General features: G+C 38.7%; 1 protein-coding gene across 1 annotated transcript; it reads left to right on the top strand.

Annotated features, from left to right (window-relative positions):
• Positions 1-1058: 1058 nt before the first annotated feature.
• On the top strand, positions 1059-25036 carry LOC139744579 (probable E3 ubiquitin-protein ligase makorin-1). Its single transcript, XM_071655012.1, has 7 exons — positions 1059-1328; positions 13227-13358; positions 15339-15559; positions 18195-18427; positions 19352-19563; positions 21030-21140; positions 21584-25036. The coding sequence occupies exons 1-7, from the start codon at positions 1249-1251 to the stop codon at positions 22314-22316; spliced, it is 1722 nt and encodes a 573-aa protein (XP_071511113.1). The 5' UTR covers positions 1059-1248; the 3' UTR covers positions 22317-25036.
• The last annotated feature ends 1499 nt before the right edge of the window (positions 25037-26535 follow it).

The raw sequence follows: 26535 nt of genomic DNA, 5'->3' as shown, positions 1-26535 counted from the left end.
TGATTTTATCACTAAAATCTGGGGTCTTTGCATTGCCGTGATTGGACTTGCATCGCCACTAGGGAGGAATTTCCCCCTTGTTAGTAAAATACAAATTCTTCATTATTATCTAACGATGGGCCAGTAGAGTATAGAAGCTTTCCGATCAATCTTGATCATTTGCCGGTACCCATCTGACATCTTCAGGAGCAAAAATGCTAAGAATTTCAAACTTCCGCAGTGCACCTGCATGTGTACAAGTTCATCAATAAGCGCATTCTTCAGCATGTTGGCGCAATTTGCCTCGGCACATTAGCTTACGATGACTACTTAGTATGTATATCTTTGTGAGGGTTGTTTTCAATGATCTCGTGAAAGAAGCTCGTAGGAATAAGGCTGCTAAATTTGTATACTTGAGCATTGTTGTTGAGCACTTGTAAGTAGGGGCCTACTTCGTTAAAGCAGCTACACAAATTAATCTTCGTTTCTCAGAGGATGCCTCAAATAGTTCCTTGCCCACCATGGAAAGTACAGTACCCAGTGGCGGATCTACGGGAGGGTGGGGGGGGGGGGAGTAGGAGTTCCCCCTCCTCCTTCGGCTGTCAAGTGAAAATGTGATACTAGTAATCGTAAAAGAAAACGCCATAATATGATTGTATTCAGATCCACACTGTGTGCTCCTAGCACTCAGTCTCAGGCTCAGCTAAACGTCCAGAACGTCTTTATGTTGTTGTTTTGCTTGTCATGACCCGGCCATGGCCATCGACAGGGGGTTATCCCTCCCCCCCCCCCCCCCCCCCCCCCCTTATAGCAAAAAGCTTGATCCGCCCCTGGTCAAAGCAGGTCAAAGGATACACGCAGGCCGCGCCCAATCATGCCCGCATTCTAGCGCGCGCGCACACCCCTGCGCAGCTGTTCATGATCGATCAAGCGTATTACGTTGTATCGATCTGCAAAATTGACAATAACATTTAGGGCAGACAGCAGCAGAAACACGTACACTTCGTTATGATGCGATGGGGCAATGGATTGACTACACAATTCAGAGCTATGAGGCGAACGTACACGTACTGACTCACTGGGACAGACGACGACTTGTGTAGCTAGAAGAAGCTGAAGTGAGACCAATCTTCACACAAAACTACACAGTCCTCCTGCTGTCTGGGTGGTGTCGTCGTCCTCAAACAGATTCATCGAAAAAAAATAGTTTCACCCATTGTCGATCCCCTTCCCGGCATCGCAGAGGATAATTCTGAGGTGTGTTTCATCATGGCTGCCGCTGGTAGTTTCATGCAGGTCGACATGCCGACACACTCACACTTTGATTGGCGCAAGAACATCACTTGCAGGTAAACTTTAAATGTAGATTCTAACGTTCAATAGACTCTGACGTTTAAATTTACTGTCTAACGTTAGACGGTCTACGTATCTACTAAATTCTATTTTACATGAAAATCAGACAGAGATAAACATCGATCAGTCTGACAAATGCAAGAATCCAAGATCACTAGAACTAGATCTAGACTAGCCTAATTGATTTACATCATTGATTTACATCATCTTACATTACTGCGTGGTGTTGACACTGTGAGTGTTGTCATGTAATTTATGAAAGAATCTATTCTAAAATCTAACGTTAGATATGATGGGGGGGGGGGGGTGTGAAAACTTAAACGTTTACCCATTTCACATAGAATATGGGTATGCACCCTTCTTTACCTCAAAGACTTGATATAGACCTAGACTCCTCATAGATCTATACTATATAGACAACATAGAACTTTTTCTAGGGTCCTACTCTAATTTCTAAAAATAGCGTGAGAAATCCTGGGTGCGTCATTTTCATTACAGACGCACTTACAATACGCGTCTGGTCCCACAACCTGTCCGGTCCCACAACGCTTGGTCATACAATAACAGTTGATTTTGATTTAGAACAATGAAGCAGCATAAAAACAGAGTTTGGACATGTTCTCAAAACTAAAAGGGCGCCTGAGACCGTCTTTTTGAGTTTTATTGGTGATTGGCAGTGAATGATTATAGGAATAACGCATTCCGCGGAGTTGTTTAGCGAGTATGCAGTGCACGAGAGGTTTCTTCTGAGCATGCGCACTCCACACGAGTGCACTGCATATCGCTGAACAACGACGGGAAAATGCGTTATTCCTTTTATAAGATGGCTAAGTAATTTCAAATGCGAGGTGAATATACCTTGTATGAGAAAGAAATAATGAAATAAATCAAATATCAAAGATTTAAAAATTGTACTTACCGTTGGAAAATGGTCCAGAGTAGGCTTTCTCCGAGATTATCCCAGCTTGTGTTGAATACTGTAACAGTGGATATTTTCGCGTGGTACGCTTTGACCAATACAATAAGCAAGCTGGAAATTACTTAGCCATCTTATAAAGGAAAAAAAACCACCTTCTGTTCTGGTTTTCTAGTTTTTGTACTTTTTACTTGCACCTTTCACTTTTTATTGTAAATACTCCCAAACGTCACTGTTGGCCATTGAATCATGCACACGCACCCCATCCCAGGCTAACTGCGACCAGCTCGAATGCAAAGCGTTTGGCTCCCACAGTATGTCAAACATCTGTGTACAAGGAGCCTCCCGGGGTTAATCCCAGGCCAGTTTGAATGAGCTGCAAAGGGGACAGAAATTCTGCCTTCTTCAAGATGAGACATTCAATGGGACACAGCTCCACCCCCAGGTTAACCCTGGCTGGAGCGGTGTAATGTGTTGGGGTCGCTGGTGCGGTAACCTCCAGGTCATTTCGGGTCACATAATCTGAGATGGGTGTTGTTCTTGTGAAACTAGTACAGTAGCTAGTAGAATAATCTAGTAGAGTACAGTGAATTTAGTCTCCACTTAATTGCATTGCGTACATGTAGGTCCAGTGTCTGACTTAGGCATAGCATTTCTTACCAAATTTATAGCGGAATACCTGATTAACCAGAAAGCATGTTAGATATAGTTCATTCACAATGCAGATGCCGCATACCAATCACCACACACCTCTACTGCATCTGACACACAGCACAGGAAAATCCCACACCAAGATTCGACCTTCTGTGCAAGAATTTGATTGCGCACAAACCAAAAACATGGACTTTACAATGTACAGTGTACCTGGCGGTAGAATTGTGGACGGTGAAGATTACGCACTGTAGTGTGTGAGAGCGTGCAGCGGTATGTGTGCTCCATCAGTCAAATTCCACAAGTAGTGTATTTACAACATATCTACACGGAGTGCAAGTAAAATCCATAATTTCTTATTCAATGAGCTGCAGTTACGTCTCCCTCAAGAAGGACTTGAATGCCTCGAGGGAGGGTGAGTCAGCCAGGTCTGCTGGTAGGTCTGAAGGTGTTGCTGCCATGTTTGAATTATAGACAGCTTGCTTTTTATTTACATGTACAATGTACATTGTATGTCACTTACAGCCACTTATTATCCAAAATGCCTACACGATTATGCGGTAAAGAAAACATGCGTCAGAAACTCTTTTTCAGCATGTAAGTCAATTAAGGGTAGTATCCGATTAAGCAGTACCTGATTAAGTACAGAGTACTGTATCCACATTTTGTGTCGTGTACACAACTTACAGTCAGAGATAAGTCTCTTCTTCCTAGTTAGTAAAGCAACTGCAATCAAAAAGTTGATAATCATGTCACTTTCAAAGGTCAGGCAGCATTGCACATTGCAGTAGGTCCCTAATTTGTGTTCATGATAACTTTGGCACTAATGTACATTCTTTAATATCCTCGTTGGCATCTCAAAATCTGCAAACCCAAATTGCATCAAAATCACAGGATATGCTAACTAGCTCATCATTTCCAATCACTAACTTCAATTTGATTCAAATCTATTGTCAGCAAGCTTTAAAGCTAGGGTATTGATGTCGACTTTGATGTTGTCACTCAAAACAACTAGCTCTTTGTGAGCCTCTGTTCACCATTGCGGCGTAGCCTGCCTGCACTATGTGAACCTGAAATTATTATTTAAACCTTTTAATATTATGTGACATATATTTCAAGTAAGAGCTTACTATTACTAAGTACATTGTAAGTAACCAGGAGCTAAAAATTAATGATATGGCAAGTTGAATGAAGTCGGTTGGAAATTCAGATCGTAGAGCACACATGAACACACAAAGATACAGACATACAGAGGCAGACATATACACACACATGCATACTCAGATGACTTGTTTCAACATGTCATGATAATTGTAGATGCTCGTGGATTAATACTTTGTATGTCACATAATTTTAGACAGCTTACTTCAGTTTCAGATTGTGCTGGCAGCGTCCACCGTGATGGCGAATTAGAGTGATTGGGTAATGCCTGTGATTTTTGATGGGATTTGGCTTGGTGGAATTGGAGATACCTACATGGCTATGAAAGTGCCTTAACTTTATTTGGCTTGTGTTTTTGTGGATAGATAAATAAATAAAACTGATCAACAACAACAACTTCTGACTCATTACCTCCACCAAGGGAGGAGGTTATGTTTTCATTGGCGTTGGTTTGTTGATTTGTATGTCTGTGTGCAAAATAACTCCAAAAATGGTTGAACGAATTTGGATGAAACTTAGAGGAAAGGTTGAGAATGACACAAATAATAGATGATTAAATTTTGGTAGTAATCTGGGAATTTGTATGGAATTTATGGTGGATATCTGATATTTTGGCAGGTAGGATCAATGAACTTGGGTGTTCAAGCTGCGCATTTTTGAGGTTTTCATACGCGCACTAAAGTGTGTGCTCTAGTTTCTGCTAGGGCGAGGCGCTGCGCAGCTGAGGTTTGATGACGTAACAAAAGGTTTCTATATTGGGAATTTAGAGGATTTTCAGCGTGCATCGGATGGGTGGAAATCACTGATCTCTATGGAAGAACAAGATCCTAGACCCAGTGGAGATTAGCTGCTTAGCGGAGGTCTGCATTCTCAGAGTAGTTGTTGATTGGTGAGCCATGTGGCAGCATGCTGCGAGCAGTCGTAGATCCCTACCTATATTTGGTACCATACTGTCCTTGCTAGTAACTAGTCTATGCTAGTTAGAATCTACTTGAACCATTCTTATTCTTCCAGTCACATTTCTGTACCTTTAGTGTGATGACTGTGATTGATGTTAGTGACACTCTGCACAGCTAAGCTATACTGTAGATTACAAGTAAACCAGCTGTGCTGATCACATAGAATTTTCTCAAACTGTGTAGATCTAGATCTATTAATTGCAAGCCAACCAATTAAATTTTCGGAATAGAAACAGGAAAAAGAATCACATTTTAAGACCTCTGACATTGCTACAGTGTAGGGTAACAAATGAAGTAGAAAACTAGAAGTCTAATGCAAAGGGTCACATCAGCAAGCTTGTGTGAAATTCTGCTGCAGAAACTGCTGTCAGTGCAGAAGTAGAAAAAAATTTCTAGTTTATAATAATTCACAATATTCATAAAGCACATATCACAATTAAAAATGTCTCCTCTAAGCGCTGAGAAAAATAGAAGGAAAAAGATACAATTTCGGAATGTTGTACTATGTAGGCCTACAGTATTTCTGCACATGCTCAAGCATGAAACTATGGAATGAACAGATGATTTTTTAACATACAGACATACATGTAGATTTATTCACTTTTTAAAGTAATGTTGTTTTAGATTTATCTAGCTTAAAGGGACTGTACAGTACTGGTTGAGGTTGGGATTCATGTTTTGAACATTCCTATAAGTGAGATAATGAAAAGCCTCTTATGAAATATGAAAGAGCATGTAATTTTAAGAAGGATTCAACGTTTATTTGATGAAAATTGGTTTTCAAATGGCTGAGATATCCGAAAAAGTGCTAATAATAAAAGGCGACATGCCACAACTTTATCAGGATCTCTTTGTTTCACCTTGTTTTTGGATATCTCAGCCATTTCAAAACCAATTTTCATCAAATAAACTTTTGATACCCCTTAGAATTGCATGCTCTTTGACATCTTACAGAGTGGTTTCTGAATATCTCACAAAATGTTAAAAGCTAAATCCTCACCTCGACCAGAACTGTACACACCCTTTAAATACCTTAGATTAGAATTCCAAATGATAGCCTCACTATCTGACTAGAAACATGTTAGAATTGAGCTGAACTCTGATGCTGATTATACAATGAGTGCCCAAGTGTACGGGGGAAAAAAGGAACTATAGCCTGAATTTGACTGGATTGAAAGTGTCTGCATGACTTCTTGCAGCACTTTAAATATCCAGTATCACTTAATAGCAGTGTCACATGAATATGGCAGACATCTTGCTGAGAATAATATTCCATGTCTTTTGCTGATTAGTCTGAGCAAAAAGTCAGTTGTTACAGCGTGTGTCATGATGTGTTGTATGCACTACTGATTTCCTTGTGTGCATGTGTAATTGGATCCCCGTACACAACTACATAGCAACCCACACTGTAATCACATGTACAGTTTTTTGCTATTGTAAATGATAAGGCTTTCATCAAAACATTCAATCAAAAATCAAAAGCGTAGACTTCTCTAGGTTATGTTAACATGACATATCTGCACACCATGTTATCCCTTTAGATGACAATTATGCTCTGTTGCTGTGTGAGTGGCACAAACCCAAACAATCACTTTGATTCACACAGTCTGCACGGTTGATTGAAGACTGGCCCAATGTTAATACAAAATTTTAATGGCTGATACTATAGTTCATAAGATTCATTTCATAAAACAAATAATGCACAGATTTAAGTTTGTCATTGTAGTGGAGATGCAGCACACTCTCAGGTACATGTAAATTCACAATGCAACTACCGGTAGTTAAAGTAGGCCCGCATAAAGAATCGCCCTCTCTCGGACAACTCGGGGCAGGCACCAGACACGGAGCGAGTCGATCTGGAAACGGCTGTGAATGTGACGTCACCGTATCGAGCCTGCACGCGCACGCTGCAGCTAGCTAGCTGCATGCATGTGATATGCATTGCTAGACTGTAGATCTATGTTTTTCTGCTCACGATCGCCTCATCGTCAGGAAACTCAGAAGTTTAGTAAAATCAAATCTGTCACTGTAAAGTTCTGATTTAAAACTACGGGATTATCAAAGTAATATAACATTTCCGTGGAAATTCAAGCTTTTTGATATCAGTAAGTCATTATTTTACCTGCGTACAATCGTCTGCGATATTTCGTTTGTGGGAACATTGTACCTATTCACCTGGATGATGTTTTCTGTTTATATGAAATGCAATCAATAAAGATCACAAGAAAATGAATCTTTGATATTTCTTTTGTGTGATTTTATTTCATTTCTGTGTAAGCCTTTGCTTACACACGGCCATCTCTATTCCGCTATTCAAATATTGTTATCGGCCCTTTTGCGCCAACAGAAAATATGTACTGACTTTAGCAAAACGAACTAGAAAGGTTCTACACATGTCAATTTACTGATGAAATCTCACACGAAGTACTGCAAAAACTGTTATTTAGTAAAATTGCAATATGGAGCTGAAATAAACATGTTAAACAATATTTATTAATTTTTGAAAGGAATCTCTTCAAAAGCTTTTTATTTAGATCAAATTTGTGGGGAATATTCCAGATATGCAAAATGAAATTGGCATCATTGTCCGAACGTGCTGCCCATAGAAAACTGTGTGTAAACAAAGTAACGTTGCACTAACTATGCATTGATGATGAGCGATAGTTAATGGTTCGACATCACAGTTCAAACTATCTAACGAAGATGAGGACTGAGTGATTTTTTAAATCTAAATCCAAAAAAATAGTCAACGGCAATCACGTTTACGCCTAGTTAGAAGAAAACGGCACTCAGTACATATAGACTCTAGACTAGAACTAGGACTAGGACTAGTGAGCAGTCAAGGACCGAGAAGATTCTACTCGCCGCTCCGTCGACAGCTGTACGTGCACAGCGCTAATAATAGGCACAGCGTAAACGTTTCGTATGCAATACATACCCCGAATGGCCCTAGCCCTGCTGCCAGAACTTGAAGAAAGTCCAGACGAAAGTCCAGACTCCAAGGTCTAGCGTTGCCGCTAGAGGCCCTTATGCTGCAGGCCCTGTTGTTTCTGTGCTGAATTTTGCAGGTAAGGTATCTGCTTTATGGATTTTCAATGTTTTTGTGGTCGAGATCAAAATCTCAAGGTGGTCGTATTAACACCAAGGTCGTTTTAACATTCAAACAAATAGTTACAGGGAAAAAATCAGTATCATTAATATGTCTCATGCATTTTTGTGTGAATTTCTTACATATTTCCTTGTACATTTTGACCTTTTTTTTTACTAGGTCTATATTATTTTTTTTAGGGGGTGGGGTATTATGGGTTTAAATTTCTTACAATAAACTGTACTATTTCTTTTGGCTATGCAATTAAGGCCTGTATGCGTACGTTAAAAAATCAAGGGGTATTAATTGGTAAATCCAAATCAAAAATGCATTTTGAGGCCAGATATCTTGATTCAACAACAAAACTACCTTTGCTAATTTCCCCATTTTGGCATAGTCTAAAAAGCTAGGCCCTAGCTCAGACAAAGTCATGCTAATTGAATTGCTAACAGCTAGGCCCTTGCTCTCATTCCAAACTCAAAATCTCACAATCGAACTTCTTGAATCTTGTTCTAGTTCTATTGAACTGAAACTGAAAGGTCTCTATACTCTGATACTTTCCCAAATTCATGTTGATGGCCTGTGGCTGGGCTAATACATACTCACATTTCACATTATTCAATTTGATATGAAATCTGCTATACAAATGGTGCTAAAACTTGCCAATTTTGAACATTAGCTGGTCAAGTCTACTGCGGAGATCGATTTCACCCGCGCCTTCGTCGCCATCTCTCTCCCGCTCCACTACCCGGCCAGCCACGGCGGGATTGCGAGGAAGAGGCTCGTTTTGATACGGTACAGGCTGGGTTTTCAACTGCACCTGCACTGCCTGATGATCCTTCGACGTCACTTTCATCTTCGTCGTACTTGCCTATCTCCCCATGGTCGTTATCGTAGAGTCCGAATCATCAAACGAATCCTCCGAATCTGGATCACATTCCAAAATGAGGTCCTCGATATCCAAGTCAGAGGTACCTTCTGCCATTTTCAACAAGAAAGTCTAGTCGGCTTCGCATCCTACACGTATTAGCTTGGCTTTGTATACAGCTAGCTATACGCTAGCTAGCGCTAGCTCGCGCTCGCTCTCTCGCATAAGATCGAGGCCTCATCACGGTGACGTCATCTCCCCGCTGAGAGTACAAACGAGCTGTTCTCTGGCTTTATTAAAACTAGTTATTCGTTTTATTAAGAAGGGCCTATCATTGGTAAGCGTTTCTAGGTGAATTCCAAACATGGTTAGGTGGAATCTATGGTACTTCCTCGTTATAATGAGGTATATATGACCCTGGTTTATGCATAATTTAGATTTCTATGCGTGCCTACTTTAATACCCTTGAGTGTGCTGCATCTCCACTATAAACTCACTCCCCCTGTGCAGTATTACTTTGTATGCTAGTGAATGCTGCTTATGAATATGGTACAGAGTACCAGTTGTTTAACATGAGGGTAGTGGATGCCTTTTTCTTAGAGATGGTCATTGAGGATTGCACATGACAACTTTCTTTGGTGGTGATTCATGACAATTATTTTGACCTTTGTACAATGCACTAATGGCAATACAGCAATGCCTGTTACATTTTTTACTAAAAGCGTGCAAGCAGGGAAATATCTGAAGGAGTACAAAATTTCAAAACTGCATGCATCAGATTTTTTGCTGCTGTATTGTTTTCAACATCAAGAAGTGCTACAATATTATGTTACTTTTTATAATTGTCCTTTGTACAATGCACTAATGGCAATACAGCAATGCCTGTTACATTTTTTACTAAAAGCGTGCAAGTAGGGAAATATCTGAAGGAGTACAAAATTTCAAAACTGCATGCATCAGATTTTTGGCTGCTGTATTTTTTTCTACATCAAGAAGTGCTACAATATTATGTTACATTTTTGTACAGAGATTGATTTCAGTGGCTTTATTTTCAGAAGGTGGACTTTATGACGTCACATATAAAGAAAATATAAAGACAATTCCACAAAATTCAAGTTTTAATGAAAAGTACACATTTCTTTGTTGTGTTATTGACATACCAGATCAAGGGTAATAGTATTCCCCTGGCACTATCAGAAAGAGGTACACATTGTATTAATCAAGTGCTCTATGCCTCTTTCATTGTTATTTCAATTTCTTTAGGCTTTCTTCATATCATTGCCCATACATGACATCACAATCTGTAGTAATTAGTCTTCTGATACAGTGATGGTGGCCCTGAAACTGTAAAAATTCATAGTTTTTTAACAGATTGTCTGATTATCCTCAAACTTTCACTGCGTGTTCTAGTCTGGCCAACTTATTTTCGGCTTATGAGTTTTTGAAGCCTGTGATTGGTCAAAACTGGTCCCATTATCTTCATGGAGCCATGTCATTACCAAAGTGCGCTTGCACGCAGTGTCCATTGTTCACTACTCCTTATTTGGCTAACTTTCATTATGATGTCTGAGCGTACACGCTAACTCACGCGTAATACGCGTAGTGACGACATGGCGTCCAATTTAGCAGTTGTCCAGACTCTCTTTGTACGGCATTGACATTTATCATGCAAATATTCATAGCAATACTCTCCTTACTAAAACGTGTGTCCCATTTTGCTGAACATCAATCTTCACTAATATTCCCTTTTTTTAACCATTATTGAAGTCAAGGGAGAAATTGTCTTGTTTTAAGACGTTTTCAAGTAGAGCAGTGATGACTTTGAAGGGTGGGGCTTCTCTCAGTACAACATTTCTTTCTTTTTTTAACCAAAACCATGATGCTCATAATTTTCCTACAATTGTACAGTGTATGCACTGATAAACCAGGGGAGAATTATGAGAGGATATCATTGCCTTGATTGTGATTGTGGCCAATATCACTGCTTCCAGACAATTTCTGAAGATAATATATTTTCATTTTGATATTTTAGTATACCTCATATATCAGTGAAACTTCTACTGTTCTACTTGTTTGATTCTTCCTCTGTCAATCAACATCCTTGGGTCCTCCACATCATATTTCCATTGACATTGTCTGCAAACAAGTCACCAGTTAAATGGAATTGCATATAGTCATAAACCTCCATGGTATACGTGTATATCAAAAATTACAATATACACTCAGTGTGTTATATAAAAAAATGCACTCAAAGTTCATATGAACATAAATTATATTTGTAACTCTGTCTCAGAGGCAACACAAAGATCTAGTAGATGTATAAGTTGTTTTTCTTTACACCTTACAGTTGTATGCGGATCATACATGTATCTTTCATTGCATAAAGAATTAGCAAAGAACATGCTTTTCACTTTAAACATCCACTTGCTATACTATGTAGTTGTATAGTGTACATTGTAATAATAAATACCCGGTACTGTTAGCCCTACATACATTGAGCCCTACATTGTCAAATTTGACCATCTCTTTGCAGTCTTCTTCAATTTAACAACATTATTCACTTGAAATTTGCATAGCAACATCCAGTATGGAAGTGTGTTTTTGTTTAGTGATCATGCAGTTGGCACAAATTTATTTTTCTAGTAATTCTTAGTGAAACTGACAAATTATGCATGGGGCACAATCAATATGATATCGCCTGCCAGGAATTTAGAGCAAGCGAGATTATATCAGTGCCACACTAAGTCTGTCTACTCAAGAAGGAAATAGCCCATTAATCAAAGAAATCCATACATGAGAACTGAACATTTTGCTTTGAGCCAAGCTAAGCTGTCTGTACCGTATCAGGGCAATTACCACCCCCCCCCCCCCCCCCAGCTAAATACTGGTTAGTGATAAGGTTAGAGTAAAGATTAGGGTTATGGTTAGAGTTTGGGTTAGGATTAGGATTAGTTTCAGGATTAGGGTCAGGGTCAGAGTCTTGGGTTATTGCCCAGGGTGTAATTGCCCTATACCCATCTGTACACTACGATAAATGTATAGGAATATACTGTGATGATTATGACAAAGGATTATTTTCTGTTAAACCATTGTACACTGTATGACATTGTTCTACAGTAACACTGAATACACAGTGCCCCTCTGAGTACTTGGGTAGTGCTGGTTTAAATCATAGCACATATCTGTACAGTATAGTAATACGAGATTACATAATCAACTAGAAAGTGGTGTTTCTGCTAAATATAGCTTTTTTCTGTATTTGAAGATGAGTTTGGGATGGATTATTGTTGTTGGGATCTACTGTACACACAACGTACCAGTCCCTGTATATATTTCACTGTGCAGTATAGATGATTACATGTACAGTATGTTCTTGAACTCTGTTGAAATAGTGATGACTAAAGTTCACCATCATTGTCATTTTTAGACTTCATATTTATCTTATAAGCAGGCATGCATACATACATGCAGCCAAAGTAGACTGTCAGAAACATACTGAATATCAATCTTATGTACCGGTAGTCTGTTGGTGCACAGCATCAGCTATCAGGTGGTAAAGAAGTACAGAAACTGTATTGTCCTGTGAACAATAGTAGCTACACTTAAACACAGACAGGTACAATGTATGGTTATGTGAGACAACATTGGCTGAATGGTGTTATCTATTTGTGTATGACTGAGAGAAATTTTTCAAGTATTGCGCTACATTTTTGGAGGTCTTGTATACATGTACAGTACATTTGCAAACGAAGTACACTTGTACATGAACATGTATTATTGTATGTACATGTACAGTGTACACTGTGTATACACTTGTACAACATTTAGCATTGTGATGATTGATATATATTTGTACATGTATTCTGCCAGACTGATTTCAAGTCAAGGCAAACTGAGCAAGAACAATGTTGGGAGTTTATTACATCATTATATTTAATTTGGTTTTACATGCAGGGAGAAGACAAAATGATGTACAGTACATGTACAATGTACACTGTGCATACAATTGTATGAATAGGAGGCAATAATGTGTTCTTTGCATTAACTTGCCTAAATACCCCAGTGGTGCTGTATTACAATGCAGCTAATTTTAAGAAATGTTTCAATACAGGAGAAAGAATTCAAGTGCAGGGTAGGAGTTCTGCTATGGTGAGTTGCATAAAAAGCTGTGATGCCACAGTGCCATGACCTATGGAATATATATAATCTTGCATGATATATATGTGTTTGTGTTTGTCCTTTGCTCTGCAGGTATTTTATCCATGGCATGTGCAGGGAAGGGGAAAGATGTGCGTATGCTCACTACAGATCTGACCCCGGGGTGAAGTCCAATGTGTGTCGCTATTACCTCCAGGGGAAATGCCTTTATGGAGAAGCCTGCAAGTAAGCAATCTGTCATGTATATTGTCACTTACAATTAAATGTCTTGTATACAAAGGGTTCATGCTTGTTTCCGTTGGAGCCGTAGCCCACTGCAGGCTGGAAAGTTCATGTGTGAGGGGGAGGAGCTGTATATTATATGTAATGACATTGATGAATTATAAAGGAGAAGCCTGTTTTATTCAAAGAAGATATGTGCTTCCATGCTACAGTGTAAATATTCATACACACAGGTATTTACAGCATTGCAGTGAGAATTCACTATTTAAGTTCGGATCTTACATTGTAGATGTGCTTTGGTTAGTTAATATCATTTTTTTTTTTTTTTTTTTTTTGGTACCACTGTTAACTTTCTGTGAGGATTTGCACATGATAGAAGCATGTGCAGTATTTGGGTTTGGAGTATTGGTATCTTTTAACCAGGGTAAGGAGAAGCTTGGTGCGTAATCCCGTTTCAGGTTGTTTTTTTTTTTTCTTCTTCTTTTTTTCTGGTTAAAATTAATGCACAGAAACAGCTTATTTCTATGGAGATAAAATGTGTTGATTTGTGTTTAAAATGTGTCCCAAGTTGACCCTTTTTAAGTATTTGCAGCGTTCCATTCAAGTACAATCGTAGTTTTACTCCTATTGAGGCAGAAACTGTTCAGCATTTTACTGTGTCAAAGTCATGACCCTGGGTTGCATGCTTTGCTGAAGTCAATTTGTCCAATTATGAGTAATATCATTGGGGCACACAGCTGACTAGACAGCCTGCCAAATTACGACATTGTATAGTATAGGGCATACGGCATGTGTGTCACAGTGTGACTGATCTGTGAGACCAGTGAGATGCTTGGCCATCTGCCAGTTGTTTGTAACAATGCTTGTCCAAAATGTCAGTTCAATGTGTATGAAACAGTCTTTAAAAGATTATCCTGCAAGAAATATTTCACATTGGATTTTACATGCGAAAATGTATGATTGTGATAGCTTTTCTCATCTTGTAGTCCTTGTGCAGTTCTGTACTGTAAATGTATCATTTATTATACTTTTAGTTGTCCTGCCTTTGTTTTAGTATTAGAAGTGTTAATCATGAGTCACCTTACCCTCGTCCCACAAAGCTTGATGATTTTGCTGTAACCTTGGCCCCCACACAGTATTTGGATTATATACAATCATTCAGTAAACATTGCCAAATCTTTAAACAGACTACAAAAATTTCATGACATGATTCTGGCATCTGTGTATGCAAATTTTGTTGACTTCAAGCAGCATGTCATGTTCAAAGAAACAATGACACACATACATGTACAGTTGTACAATGTACTTGTGCAAGCAGCCACCAATATTTTCTGTCTGGTCAGGGGACCGTTTCATGAAACTTTTTGTCAGTGATTTACACTGACAACTGTTAAAAGCTACTGAAATCCTTGCGTCTGATTGGCTGATTGCAAATTTGTCGATGAAAATCTCCGAACTCGTTGATGAAATGCCCCCCTGGTCTTACTTTTAAAGATATACACAAAAAAGAAAAGGGTTTGCTGAGAATGAGCACACTGCACACTGTCTGTATAAGACCATGGTTATGGAATACAATGTGTTATGGATGGAATAGTGACATTACTGTAAGAAGATTCAGAAATCAAAGACTGAAATTCATGTGATGATAAGCAATGTTGCATTACAATGTATACATCATTATTATGTAATGAGCAGTGCTAGATTTTTATGGTGATATTCTTTCGTCTTAAAATTTTTTTTTTTTTTTTTTTTTTTTTTTTTTGCCGGGGGGGTAGTATTTTCTTAGATTCAGTTGCCCTGTTCCCAAAAAACCATCCACACCAAATAGGTAGTACATGTTTCAAAATAAGAATAATGTTTTGATTTAACACACTGTGAGTTTATCAAGTCATCATACATACAGATGGAAATATACTTTCACTTTAATGTGAATGAAAGGTACTTACATGTAGCTATTTGAACATGTTTTGATACCTGTTTCAGGTTTCAGCACGTAGCACCAGCCAACCAGAAGACCAGCGGCCCATCACCCACTGTGGTGTCGGTGAAAGACAAGGACATCAAATCAAACCTGACAACTCTGGGCCAAAGTGGCAAGGAAGAGAGTGAGAATGCCCAGCATCAAGATTCGGGCAGCAAATACCGCATGGCAGACCTCATCAATGCCAAAGAGTTCATCCCAGGTCAACCATTCCAAGGGTCATGTAAGACACAAATTTCTTAATGGTTTTGATAAAGAAACATTGACTGCTGAACAGCATCACCCAAAATATTTCCATATACTGTAAACGTCAATATTTTCGCGCGATTAATTTTTCGCGCTGAGCGGCTCGAAAACGTATTCGCGGGTTCTTAAATTCGCGCTCCGCAACAGGTTACTTTACTGTAGTACACATTCACTGCTTTCATCCAAAGCCTCTGCTACATACTAGTAGCTTGCTATGACAGCGTACGACAAGCGACGTAGCGAGCGGCTCGACTGCGAGTACAGGCACTCAAATACGTAGTACAGCTGTGACTGAAGTACCGTAGTCACGGGGGAATGTAGCATCGGTGCGCGCGGTGCACACTGCATACAGTACACAGCAATCTATCGTCTCTTCGCACAGTACTAGTAGCGTAAACATGCCTGTACATTGTACTACGTAGCAGTATCATCGATGAAGCGCACACAATTCATCCTGTTCAAAATGTGCATAGAAAATTGTGAAGATATATTCGCGCGTTTTTGAATTCGCGCTAGCCGAACGTAGCGCGAAATCCGCGAAAATTAATGTACCGCGAAAATTTCCACGTTTACAGTATGTAAAGGGATTCTTCAAACAAAAGATAATGTGAAAAAGTGCTATGTAGGGGCATTACACAGTCTCAGCAGTGCAGTTGGTTTTAATGTGTATGGTGAGCTTTATAGAGTAGTCCACATTTTGTGTCATACATTTTCTTGACAGGAAGAAATTTTATCACAGTTGAAGCAATCACCTCAGTCATAAGACCTATGCAATCATACAAAAGCAACAATGAGAGTCCAGGGGTGGTATTCTGAGACCGTTTTATCTCTGTTGTAAGTCTGTTGTAACAAATCGGTATTCTGAACACCGTTTTATCTCTGTTGTAACTTCTGTTGTAACTTGTGTTGTAACTAGTGTTTTATCTTGCGCACTCTTTGCCTGCGCATACCATTGTCTTAGGGTATGCGCACGCGCGTAACAGTGGGCGCAAACCTGAACACCCATTAGATTACACGGTATTCTGAAAACTGTTTTATCTTCTGTTGTAAGTCATGCCCCGTGCAAATTTATGCTTCTGAGATAAAACAGGGTGGAGGGTGTTATAACTCCGTTGTAACTTTCGTTTTAACTTATGTTAGATAGTGAGATTATTCATCAACTCAATATTGTGGTATGCGAGTTCAAAATAAAAAAGATATACAAAAATAAAAACAATGTATGTACAGATAGACAAATGATATAGCAGTTTGACAAAATGTAAACTCATTCCACAATACAAAATTTGGTAACAGTAACATTGCAAGTACATACGCGTAGCATAATTATGCACATAGATAAAAACACAAACACATGAACAGAAAGGTTACCGGCACCGTCGGCACTAACTTGTTTTAAGCACTATTCATTTCAAAAATATCTTTCAAAATATTAAATATTTTTTAATATGATTTCACTATCTTCACCAATAAGAATTCATTATCAGTACCTTTGGGTGTTTCAAAATATTTATTGCTGGGGACGGCGCGAATCCTAAGAAAAGTATTAGAAGTCTAAGTTAACAACAATAATAATAATAATAATAATAATAATAATAACATGGCATTGCAAGGGCTTAACTTAATTTAGAAGCGTCTAGTTCCCCATAAACCATGAAATTTGGGTTCCTCTTATGAACGCCAGATATCTTCTTATTTTTTAAACAAATTTCAAACAAAAAGACTTAATCTGAGATAGCTTTGCGAATCCCCTACTGCACCAACTATACGTCAAAACCGGTAAGAAGGCATAATGATCCAAGCTTCTGTTGTAACTTTATCTTATCTCTGGCTCTCTTTACCTGCGCATACCATTGTCCTATTTGTGCGCACGCCAGAGAATGAGCGCTTCTTAAAACGCGCAGAGTTAAGCACGGCGCATTTGCCCAAGGGAGCAATCTTGTTGGTTGAAATGTCTTAGATGCTACTTCTAACAATATTTCTTATTGGATATGATTATTGCGATGGGCGTGGTTATCATGACTTACAACACCGTTAAAACAGTTTTCAGAATACCGATTTACAACTGTTTTAACGGTGTTATAACTCACAGACTTACAACACAAGTTACAACACAAGTTACAACAGAGATAAAACGGTGTTCAGAATACCACCCCAGGATACAAGTTTGATGATATGTTTAGAATAGAACAATGAAACTTTTCAGTTTTAAGAGATTCTGTGTTATGTGAAGAGAAGTAAGCGCTATGATTTAATGAACCGTAAGATCATATATATTTGCATAAACATTAGTTGTGAGCATCAAATCTTGATTACCTAATGTGTCAGAGTTCCACAATTTCATAATTCCAAATGTAAACAAGAAAGCTGATTAGCTTAATTTTGTTCATTTAGTGATAACAAAGTGAATAAAACTGGCATTCTGGTGGTTCCCTGAGAAAACATGCAGTAGGACATATGACCGAGAATGGAACATTTCATATTGTATTTTCAAATTGAATGTGTTTCAAGAGCAAAATAAAGGAGAGCATCAATTGAAAAGTTCAGTTTAATGGAAACTCGTTAATGAACTAAATGACTGTTATCTCTTCATTTTTTTTTTCCCGGAAATGTAGTACCTCCAACCTACAGTGCAGCAGCCAAGAAGACCGGTGAAAGTAATGCTCTGGTCATCTCAGCAGAACCTGACAGTCCTGGGCCTCCTCAGGGAGTCCTGTGCCCGTATGCCATGAAGGGAACCTGTCGCTATGGCACCAAGTGTCTCTACATGCATGGAGAGGTCTGTGATCTCTGTGGTGAGGCTTGCTTGATGCCATTTGATGATGAGCAAAACAAGCAACATCGATTGGTATGTATTCCTGTTCTCCTCGTAAGTCATCATTTAATACAATGATGCCAGACAAGATAAACAAGAAAATGTTTTCTGTATATACCAATGTATGTTCAAATTCTTAACATATCATCTCAGAGGAATTCAAATCATACTTGAGAGCTTTAATGGCATTTTTCTTAAGGCTTTCCTTACTGGCGACTAAAGTTTGCAGTCTTTTTCCTATCTTTAAGGTGACTTTATTTGTACTGATGTGGTCAGACAAGTATTTGATTTGTACATTAGCTATAATCTTTAGGCTGTAGTAGATATTATTGATCAAGACCACTTAACAAATTGTTTCCATGATTCAGACATTTGTACACACATTGAAATCCTCAAAAGGGAACATGTTTTAGCCTCTTTTTCATATATTTCAGGGATAACAACACCCTTTGTCTTACAGTGCACATATTTTGTTCTGGATTGTTGTGTTGTATTGTGTTCAGGTGTATGTCATTACTGTCTCTTACCATGGAGTCAATAGTTTGGAGACAGAGTATGTATAATTCAAATAGAAACTGACAGTGCTTATGTGGAATTTAAGCAGTAGCATAAGAGAGTTTGTTCACAAATTACGGTTTGTAAAATGTGATACTTGATTAAATGCCTGTATTAAGAAAGACAAGAGTTAGTTAACTGAGTGATTGTTGACTGGTCTTCTTTTTCTTGATATCTACAGACCTTCATAATTTTGCAGAATTGTTTTTCTCTTCTCTTTCCTGTTTACTGAAAACTTTTGTAAAAAAGAAAATGATATTCCAGTTTATACGTCATTCTATCTTTGCAAAATGCAAGTATGTTTGTGTTTTGTGAAGAGAGAGACATATAAAAATCTTTAAATATCTGTGATGATCATTCAGTGTTTGGATGTTTAAAATGATAATTCACATTGTATCCCAGGATTGCCTCAAGAAGCATGAGAAAGAGATGCAGGAGGCATTTCTGTACCAGCAGAGTAAAGATATAGTCTGCGGCATCTGTATGGAAACCATCATGGACAAGTCGCCACGGGAACGCAAATTTGGCATCCTCTCAGACTGCACTCACCCTTACTGCTTGGATTGCATCAGGAAGTGGCGGAGCGGAAAGCAGTTTGAGAAGACTATCATCAGGTAGGATGAATAATGCACACCTGTGTCTCTTGTGCTGTAGTTTGCTGCTGATTAATGTGTAGATATCTGCTCTACACCCTCACTTTTCAACCAGTGGGTCGCGAAGCGCTCGCAGGGGGTAGCAATGTAGGCCAGAATCAAATAGAAAAGAAAAATACGTATGGGATCTAACTGGGCCTCAAAAGATTTGTGGGAGCCAAATTTGGTGTCGGGTTGGAATTTTGAGAAGCATGGCTCTACACCATTTCATTGTTTAAAGGGGAATCTTGGGACAAGGTCAGATGAAGTCAAAAACTGCATATATAATGAGGGAAGTCATTGCCTAAATTTCTATTATGTGTTAACCTATGGCCAAGTGTTATTTCTTGAGATTGCAAGGCAACTGTGAGCAAAAAAAAATAAAGAAGAACAAAGGAGTTTGGTGTGGAGGTTTGATGAAACAAAATAAGCAGAAAATCACCAACCATTTGGAGCAAGGCGCAAAGCAGCAGATTTATGACTTTTATACCAAATGAACGAGTAACGGAAGTGATGTTCTTGTAATCGATAATGTGCATGCTTCTGTAGCTTAAGCCAAGAAAAAAAAGAGAAAAAGTACGATGTACCTGTAGTTTCTTGTCCCTGCGCTCATCTGATGAAGATATCAAAATTGTGTAATTCACATCCCTGTCTGCATCCTTTTTTAGTTGCCATTTTTTTATATTTACTATTTTTGGGCAGCCGCAAATACACGGGAAATACATGTGCCGAAGCATGTGTTGAGTTAATAGAATCTCTGATAGTGCATACTCTCTATCCTACCGCTGGGCAAGAATGATCCACAAACCTGCTGCTGTGTGTACTGTGCTACTGTGTTCCTGGATGCGGCACGCTGTAGAGAACATCAGCACTGATGTCATGAATGGACAAGTTGTCGCTGCACAACACTTGTGTATCAATGGTTATGTACTTGTACCCACTATCACGCTAGGAAGCTAGTTGTAGTATCGCACTTCCTCGTGAATGGTTTTCAAATTTGTCCTAAATATTTCTCAACCTAACACACTTGCATCTGAGTCTCTAAAGTGCAGTAGAAGGCACTTTAAGACACTTATACACATTATGAATACCTCGATGATTGGAATGCACTGTACTTGAGCAGTGGGTCACAGTACTATAATACGTACACATACACGGTAGCACAGCCAGTGGTAAGATACTTAACGTACACTGCCGTGACTTCTAGGTCACATGAGGCAGAGTATGCCATGTGTATTACGTGTATGCTGTGAATGATCTATTACTTGCCACAGGGAGATAACATGTTTGAGAATATTTGATGTTGTGCAATTCAGATCTTTGGTGATATCAATACTATTAAAGGGACCAACATATCTATTGACATTACGCATTTTGCTTGACGTGAACCAAAGAAACGTGATTCTTAACTCTGTCCTTGTCTGTGTATGTCATATGTCATGTATCAGGGGCTGTCCCACCTGTCGCAAGATGTCAAACTTTGTGACCCCTAGTGACTATTGGGTGGAGGACCCTGAGGAGAAGCTCAAGCTGATTGAAAAGTACAAAGCTGCTCTGAGGTATGTCTCTTTTGTCTAATTTTGTCTTAATGTCTGCCATTGTAGGCAATACTTTCCCTTCTTGAAATTGGATGGTAATTTTAGTCAGTGGGCAAATGTTGCTAACAAAGAAGTGTACAATTCTGTGTAATGAAAGTGCTCCACAAATGTCATTTCATATAGCAGTTATATCCAAAGTATATAGTCAATTTCTATGCGATACCAGGAAATTTATTCCCAGCTTTGAAGGGAGAGGCCCTATCTGCAGATCAGTGGGGATATCTGCAGCTTGGAATCAGTTGTTATGTTTGCAATCCATGTAATAAACATTATGAATGAAAGTGTCGGTCTTATTTATCATCTCTTTTTTTTTGCAGGAATCAATATATTATGTCCAGTACGAATGGTAATATTTTGATAGAAGGATTTTAATGTATATCTTACATCTCTGCCTCGGTCTTCAGTTCCAAGCCATGCAAGTACTTTGACCAGGGAAATGGAAAGTGTCCATTTGGGGCAGACTGCTTCTATCTGCATGCTTTCCCAGACGGCACCAAGGAGGACCGCTCTAAGATTCGTCACTGCCGCTCATCCAGCAACAAGATCAAGACACTGCGTCCCCACCTCCTCTGGGAGTTCTTCGAGCAACGCAACAGCCTCTTTGACTTTGGAAGTGATGAAGATGACTTCTTCCTGTTCGGGTCATCCCTCTGGCATGACGAATGGGATTACTTCAGCGAGCTGAGTGAGGCTGATGACTTTCTTGACTACCTGCAGTACATGGGATCCGACGGCGACAGCGAGAACGACTTCGACTCGGACTGGAGTGGTGACATCCCAACATCTGGAGATGGGGAGGAGAATGTTGGACCACTGGAGGAGGGTCACTATGAGGATGGAGAGGTGGATGCTGATGATGAGTGGGAAGAAGGGAATGAGGATGGGAATGGGGGAGAGGGTGATGGAGAGGATGAAGGAGAGGAGAGGGAAGCACACCAAGAAGTGGAGGAGGAGGAGGAGGAGGATGTAGAGGAGGAGGAAGAGGAAGATGAGGAGGAGATAGTTGTGGGTGGAATTTGCATAGAGGAGGGGGGAGTGTTATGTGATGGCACTGGTGATACGGTCAAATCTGTGCAAGCTGATGAGTGTGGGTATAGTGAGGAAGATTCCCAGTATTCAGATTGTGTGGATTGGTGATGAATTAGGGAGGGATCCTCAGAGTTAACCAGGAGAGAAAGAAACCTGGTTTTACATTACCCACCAACCAGCTGAAGAGGAAAATTCAACCAAGCGAGAAAAAACATACTAATCATTGCTGAAGATGAGATGTAATCCGGAGAAAGGCAGTTAACTGGTCAGAGAGTGTATTCACAGCATGCTCACTGTCTGCAGTGGTTATTGGAATAGAAAATACGTGTTGATATTGGAAGGGTCCTAGAATGTGTGTAGTTGATCTGTCTGCTTTATATAGCTACATTGTGTGGTAGCATATAGAGGGATTACGTGTTCTTGTGCTAGACATTATCTGACTGCAATGTGTGTATATAAAATATAAAGAGGGTGTAGCATTCTGGTACTCCTACACTGTTAGTAAGTGTTGCGAGGCTCTAATGCAGCAGTTACAAATATCTAGTTTCACTTGAAAACAAGATTGTCTGTTGAGTTCATGGAGCAAAAGTGTCGTTTTTCCTCTACAAGCACAGTCGTGCGGGCCTTTGTGAAGAGCATTGAATTCATCATCACTCACTGACATAACACTTTCAGTTTGTAGCAGACCTTACACTGGTTCAGTTATGTCTCCTTACAGTCTCCATTCAGTTGGGATTTTGTGTTCCCATCAGTTGGTGGAAGGAAGCCATTTCTGTTGAGGAAGGGGTGAGACAATTTGTTCTTCAGTTTTTGATGCGTTAGACATTCACTTAAATGAGAAAAGTGAAAGCAGCTGTGGAATTATCATCAGTTCCATGGCATGAAATTGTTTGGTGCAATTGAGCAGTGCATTCAGCACCATGCCCAGTAATGAGAGTGGTAGCTGTACGAGTGCACTGGAAAAATATCCAAATTAATCCAGAGAAGTAATCACTGTTGGTCATGTGCAGTGCCAGTATGCCAACTTTTCCAAGTTGTCTTTACTTATTCATGGTCTCACTGTGTATGAGCCTGAATATGATGTTACCAACTCTATGATCTTGCCAAAAAATGTTTCACTTTCACATCTGTTCAATAACAGGAAAGTCATGAACTACTGTAGATTCATGCAGTACTCATAATAGAGAGCGAGAAATGTGATTTCGTATTGATAGTTATAGAAATATATCACAGTTGTGAAAAAATAAAGTGGATGTATGTTACAGCACTTCAATTTTCTTGAATCCTAAGTTATACAATATAGTAATAGTACAGATCTCTATTTTGATTACAGTGAAAATGAAGACTTATTTTATATTTTGAAAAGCAATTAAATTATAGAAATGGTTTACCATGTAGATTACACTTGCAAGATTTTTTCAAAGCAAATGTTATTTATTTCCTTGTAGAACTAGATACTGTGTAGAGAACCACAGAGCAATAGATAACACCATTAAAAATTCAAGAAGATAGTATTAGTAGAGATATTTTTGCTTCAAGAGTAACGTTTGCTTACATTTGTACATGTCTATGTCACCGATTCCATTGTTATTCTAACTTTGTATACATGCCATCTGAGAATGGACATACAAATAGGTTGTGTGACTCTGGGTTCTAAAACCAATGTATTAGAATGTGCCTGTGTTTTTATACATGTATCATCTCTTGTCCATGTGACACCTTTGCATCGATACATGTTCCAGACTAACATGCAAATCTGTGTATAGAGAGGTCTCTTTCCGACGCACATTGGATTCTTTAGTACATGTGCGTGAAGCAGCTTTGTATTGTATAAATCTGCTGACCATTTATCACTCTTCATGTGCCCATCTGCTAATGCATCAGGTAAGAAAGATGACCAGTATTTCCACAATATTGTACGTGCCAAGAAAAATACACTTAATATCTCTTTCTCCTTTTTTCTCTTTTGATATAGTAGCATTGTGGTTGAAAATATTTTATTGACTGACACGACTTTGTAGTGAGAAACACTCAATAATCTTGTGTTAATGCCTCAGCTTTTGATTTTGATTCAAAGTGTGTAAGTGGGGGTGAGATATGATTTGTGTGTATGTGTCTGTTGCTAATTCCGTGTTGTATGCACGTATGTGATTGCTTTTCTTTTGACCATACCAAATAGTATTGATTCATTCCATTTGTTTGATGCTGTAGTTACACTGTCAGTCAATTTGTGTTCCTTTAAATATCTGTATTATATTGCTGTTTGCATATTTCACATTGTAAAGGTAATATCTGTGATCATCTTTCATTTATGCAGCAGATACTGTCATTGTCCAATGAGAGAACTGAAATTCATGTCACTCTAATCTGAATAAAGTCACTGTTCAGCACACAGGTGCTGGAATAGGATGTTGGCATATTGTGAGTACATTCCATTATCAAGATTGATTGTACTTCAATTTATTATTATTTTTTTAATCAGTCCTTCATCACAAAGATAGAAATAGTGGAGTAGTTACACGTCTTAACCCTTAAACATTTTCAAACACTGGAAATTTAGCAAGGGGATGACAACAGATCCAGAAAGTTGAGAAACTCGTGCTGCCTTATCATGCGTATGGATAATGACAGCCTCATGCTCCAGAGGCTCCAAGACCAGCCATAAAGAGAAGAGAGAGAAAAAAATATCTGTGACAGTGATGTTCTTAATGATAGAACTGGATATTAATCGCACCTCGTAATGTTAGAAAAGAGCACTGGTCTTCAGAAAGAGTGTCAAGAGCTTAGCAATGCCGTAGACGGGTCAACTCAAAATGAAATTGAAACAATCTTTAGTGCATAAAGTGACTCAACTTACACTGAGACAAACCTTGTCCATGCCAGCTGGGTGCTAGAGTATTAGGGTAGACAGTGTCATAGAAACACTGTTGTACAGATTCATGACAGTACTTTGAGGAAACTGTTTGCATCGTGGATGTATAGAAGAATGTGTTAGGATTTAAGGAGAGCATCACTACATTCAAGTCATGTTACTTTTGACATTTGATGGATTTGATGCTGTTTTGAAGGGGGGAAATAGCCAGAAATCCTATCAATCTGACTCTGTCACATCCATATTTTCTCCAGATTTGAAGCATTCTCTCCTTTGCTACACTTTCTTGATAACAAGTTCTAAACTAATTTGCTACGGAATGGAAATTTCATGGCATAATTTATAAAGCATCTTCCTGTTCGCTGTGTTTTGTACAGTGATATTGTATACATTTTACCTTTCAGTTGCTCATGTTAGGTCTATGACTTCATGAATAAGTTGACCATACCCTATGTGCATTTCAGAATATGAATTGTAACCTTTATGTAGGAGTCATCATCACTGGTGTAGACATGTGTTATCACTTACCATATGAAGAAAGGAACACACATTTTTCTCAAACTGTGGTCCCATTAGAAAGCTCACAACAGTCAACAATTTGCTCATTTCTGCTAGAAATGTGTGTATTCAGTTTATCAGACTCAATGCTGCAGTTTATGTTGAACGATTTAGTCACATGATATCTCATGAATTATGTTATGTGGCAGATGTTTATTCAAGATGTGAATACCAACTTGCCTAAACTTTGAGATGGTAGCTAAGTGTAGGACGGACTCTATATCCATGCTCGTTTACAGAATCAAGAAACCATGTATTGTATGTATATATTCCCCCAGAAAACATGGTGTTATCCTTAGAATGTGAAATGTTTCTGTGTCTTACATTTTTTGTTTTAATAGCCAGACATTGCCTTTTTCATTTGGTATTCTGATTATGTGAAAATCATTTATGATATTACTATATTGCTTGATATACATTCGATGTGTGTGTTGTGTTGGTATAATACTGTGGAGATATTTATTCAAACAAACCTGTAGGAAATATTTTGTACTGTTTACATCAGCTTTTGTCAAAGTAAATTTTGTACTTTTGATAAATGAATCGTATCCCATTATTATCGCAGTAACGTTATTGATAAACAAAGGTACTTTTGTTCTTAACGTGGACGTTGGTGCAAAATGTATATTACAATTTTCATGCTTTAGAAATTCAAGCAGATTGTCGGACTGATTCAGCACATGGCAGTAAGCATTACTGGCCACTGAATGAAATGTATTGTAAGAGTGTCATGTGTATGCAACTATTAGCGACGACGAAGATATTGATACTTGTGATAGGCAGTATGTGAAATTATGGAATAGTTATGACCACTCTTCTGCCAGGAAGAGGTTTCTTGCACATTTTTATTCCAAAGCACTTGATGCTAGGCCATACCTAATTAAAGACACATGTACA

Source organism: Diadema antillarum, unplaced genomic scaffold, assembly GCF_040938485.1.
Source record: "Diadema antillarum isolate AM-2024a unplaced genomic scaffold, OU_Dant_1.0 seq00001189_RagTag, whole genome shotgun sequence".
NCBI classification, from domain to species: Eukaryota; Metazoa; Echinodermata; class Echinoidea; order Diadematoida; family Diadematidae; genus Diadema; species Diadema antillarum.
Note: the sequence above shows the minus strand (reverse complement) of the source record. Positions and strands in the feature narration are given on the sequence as shown.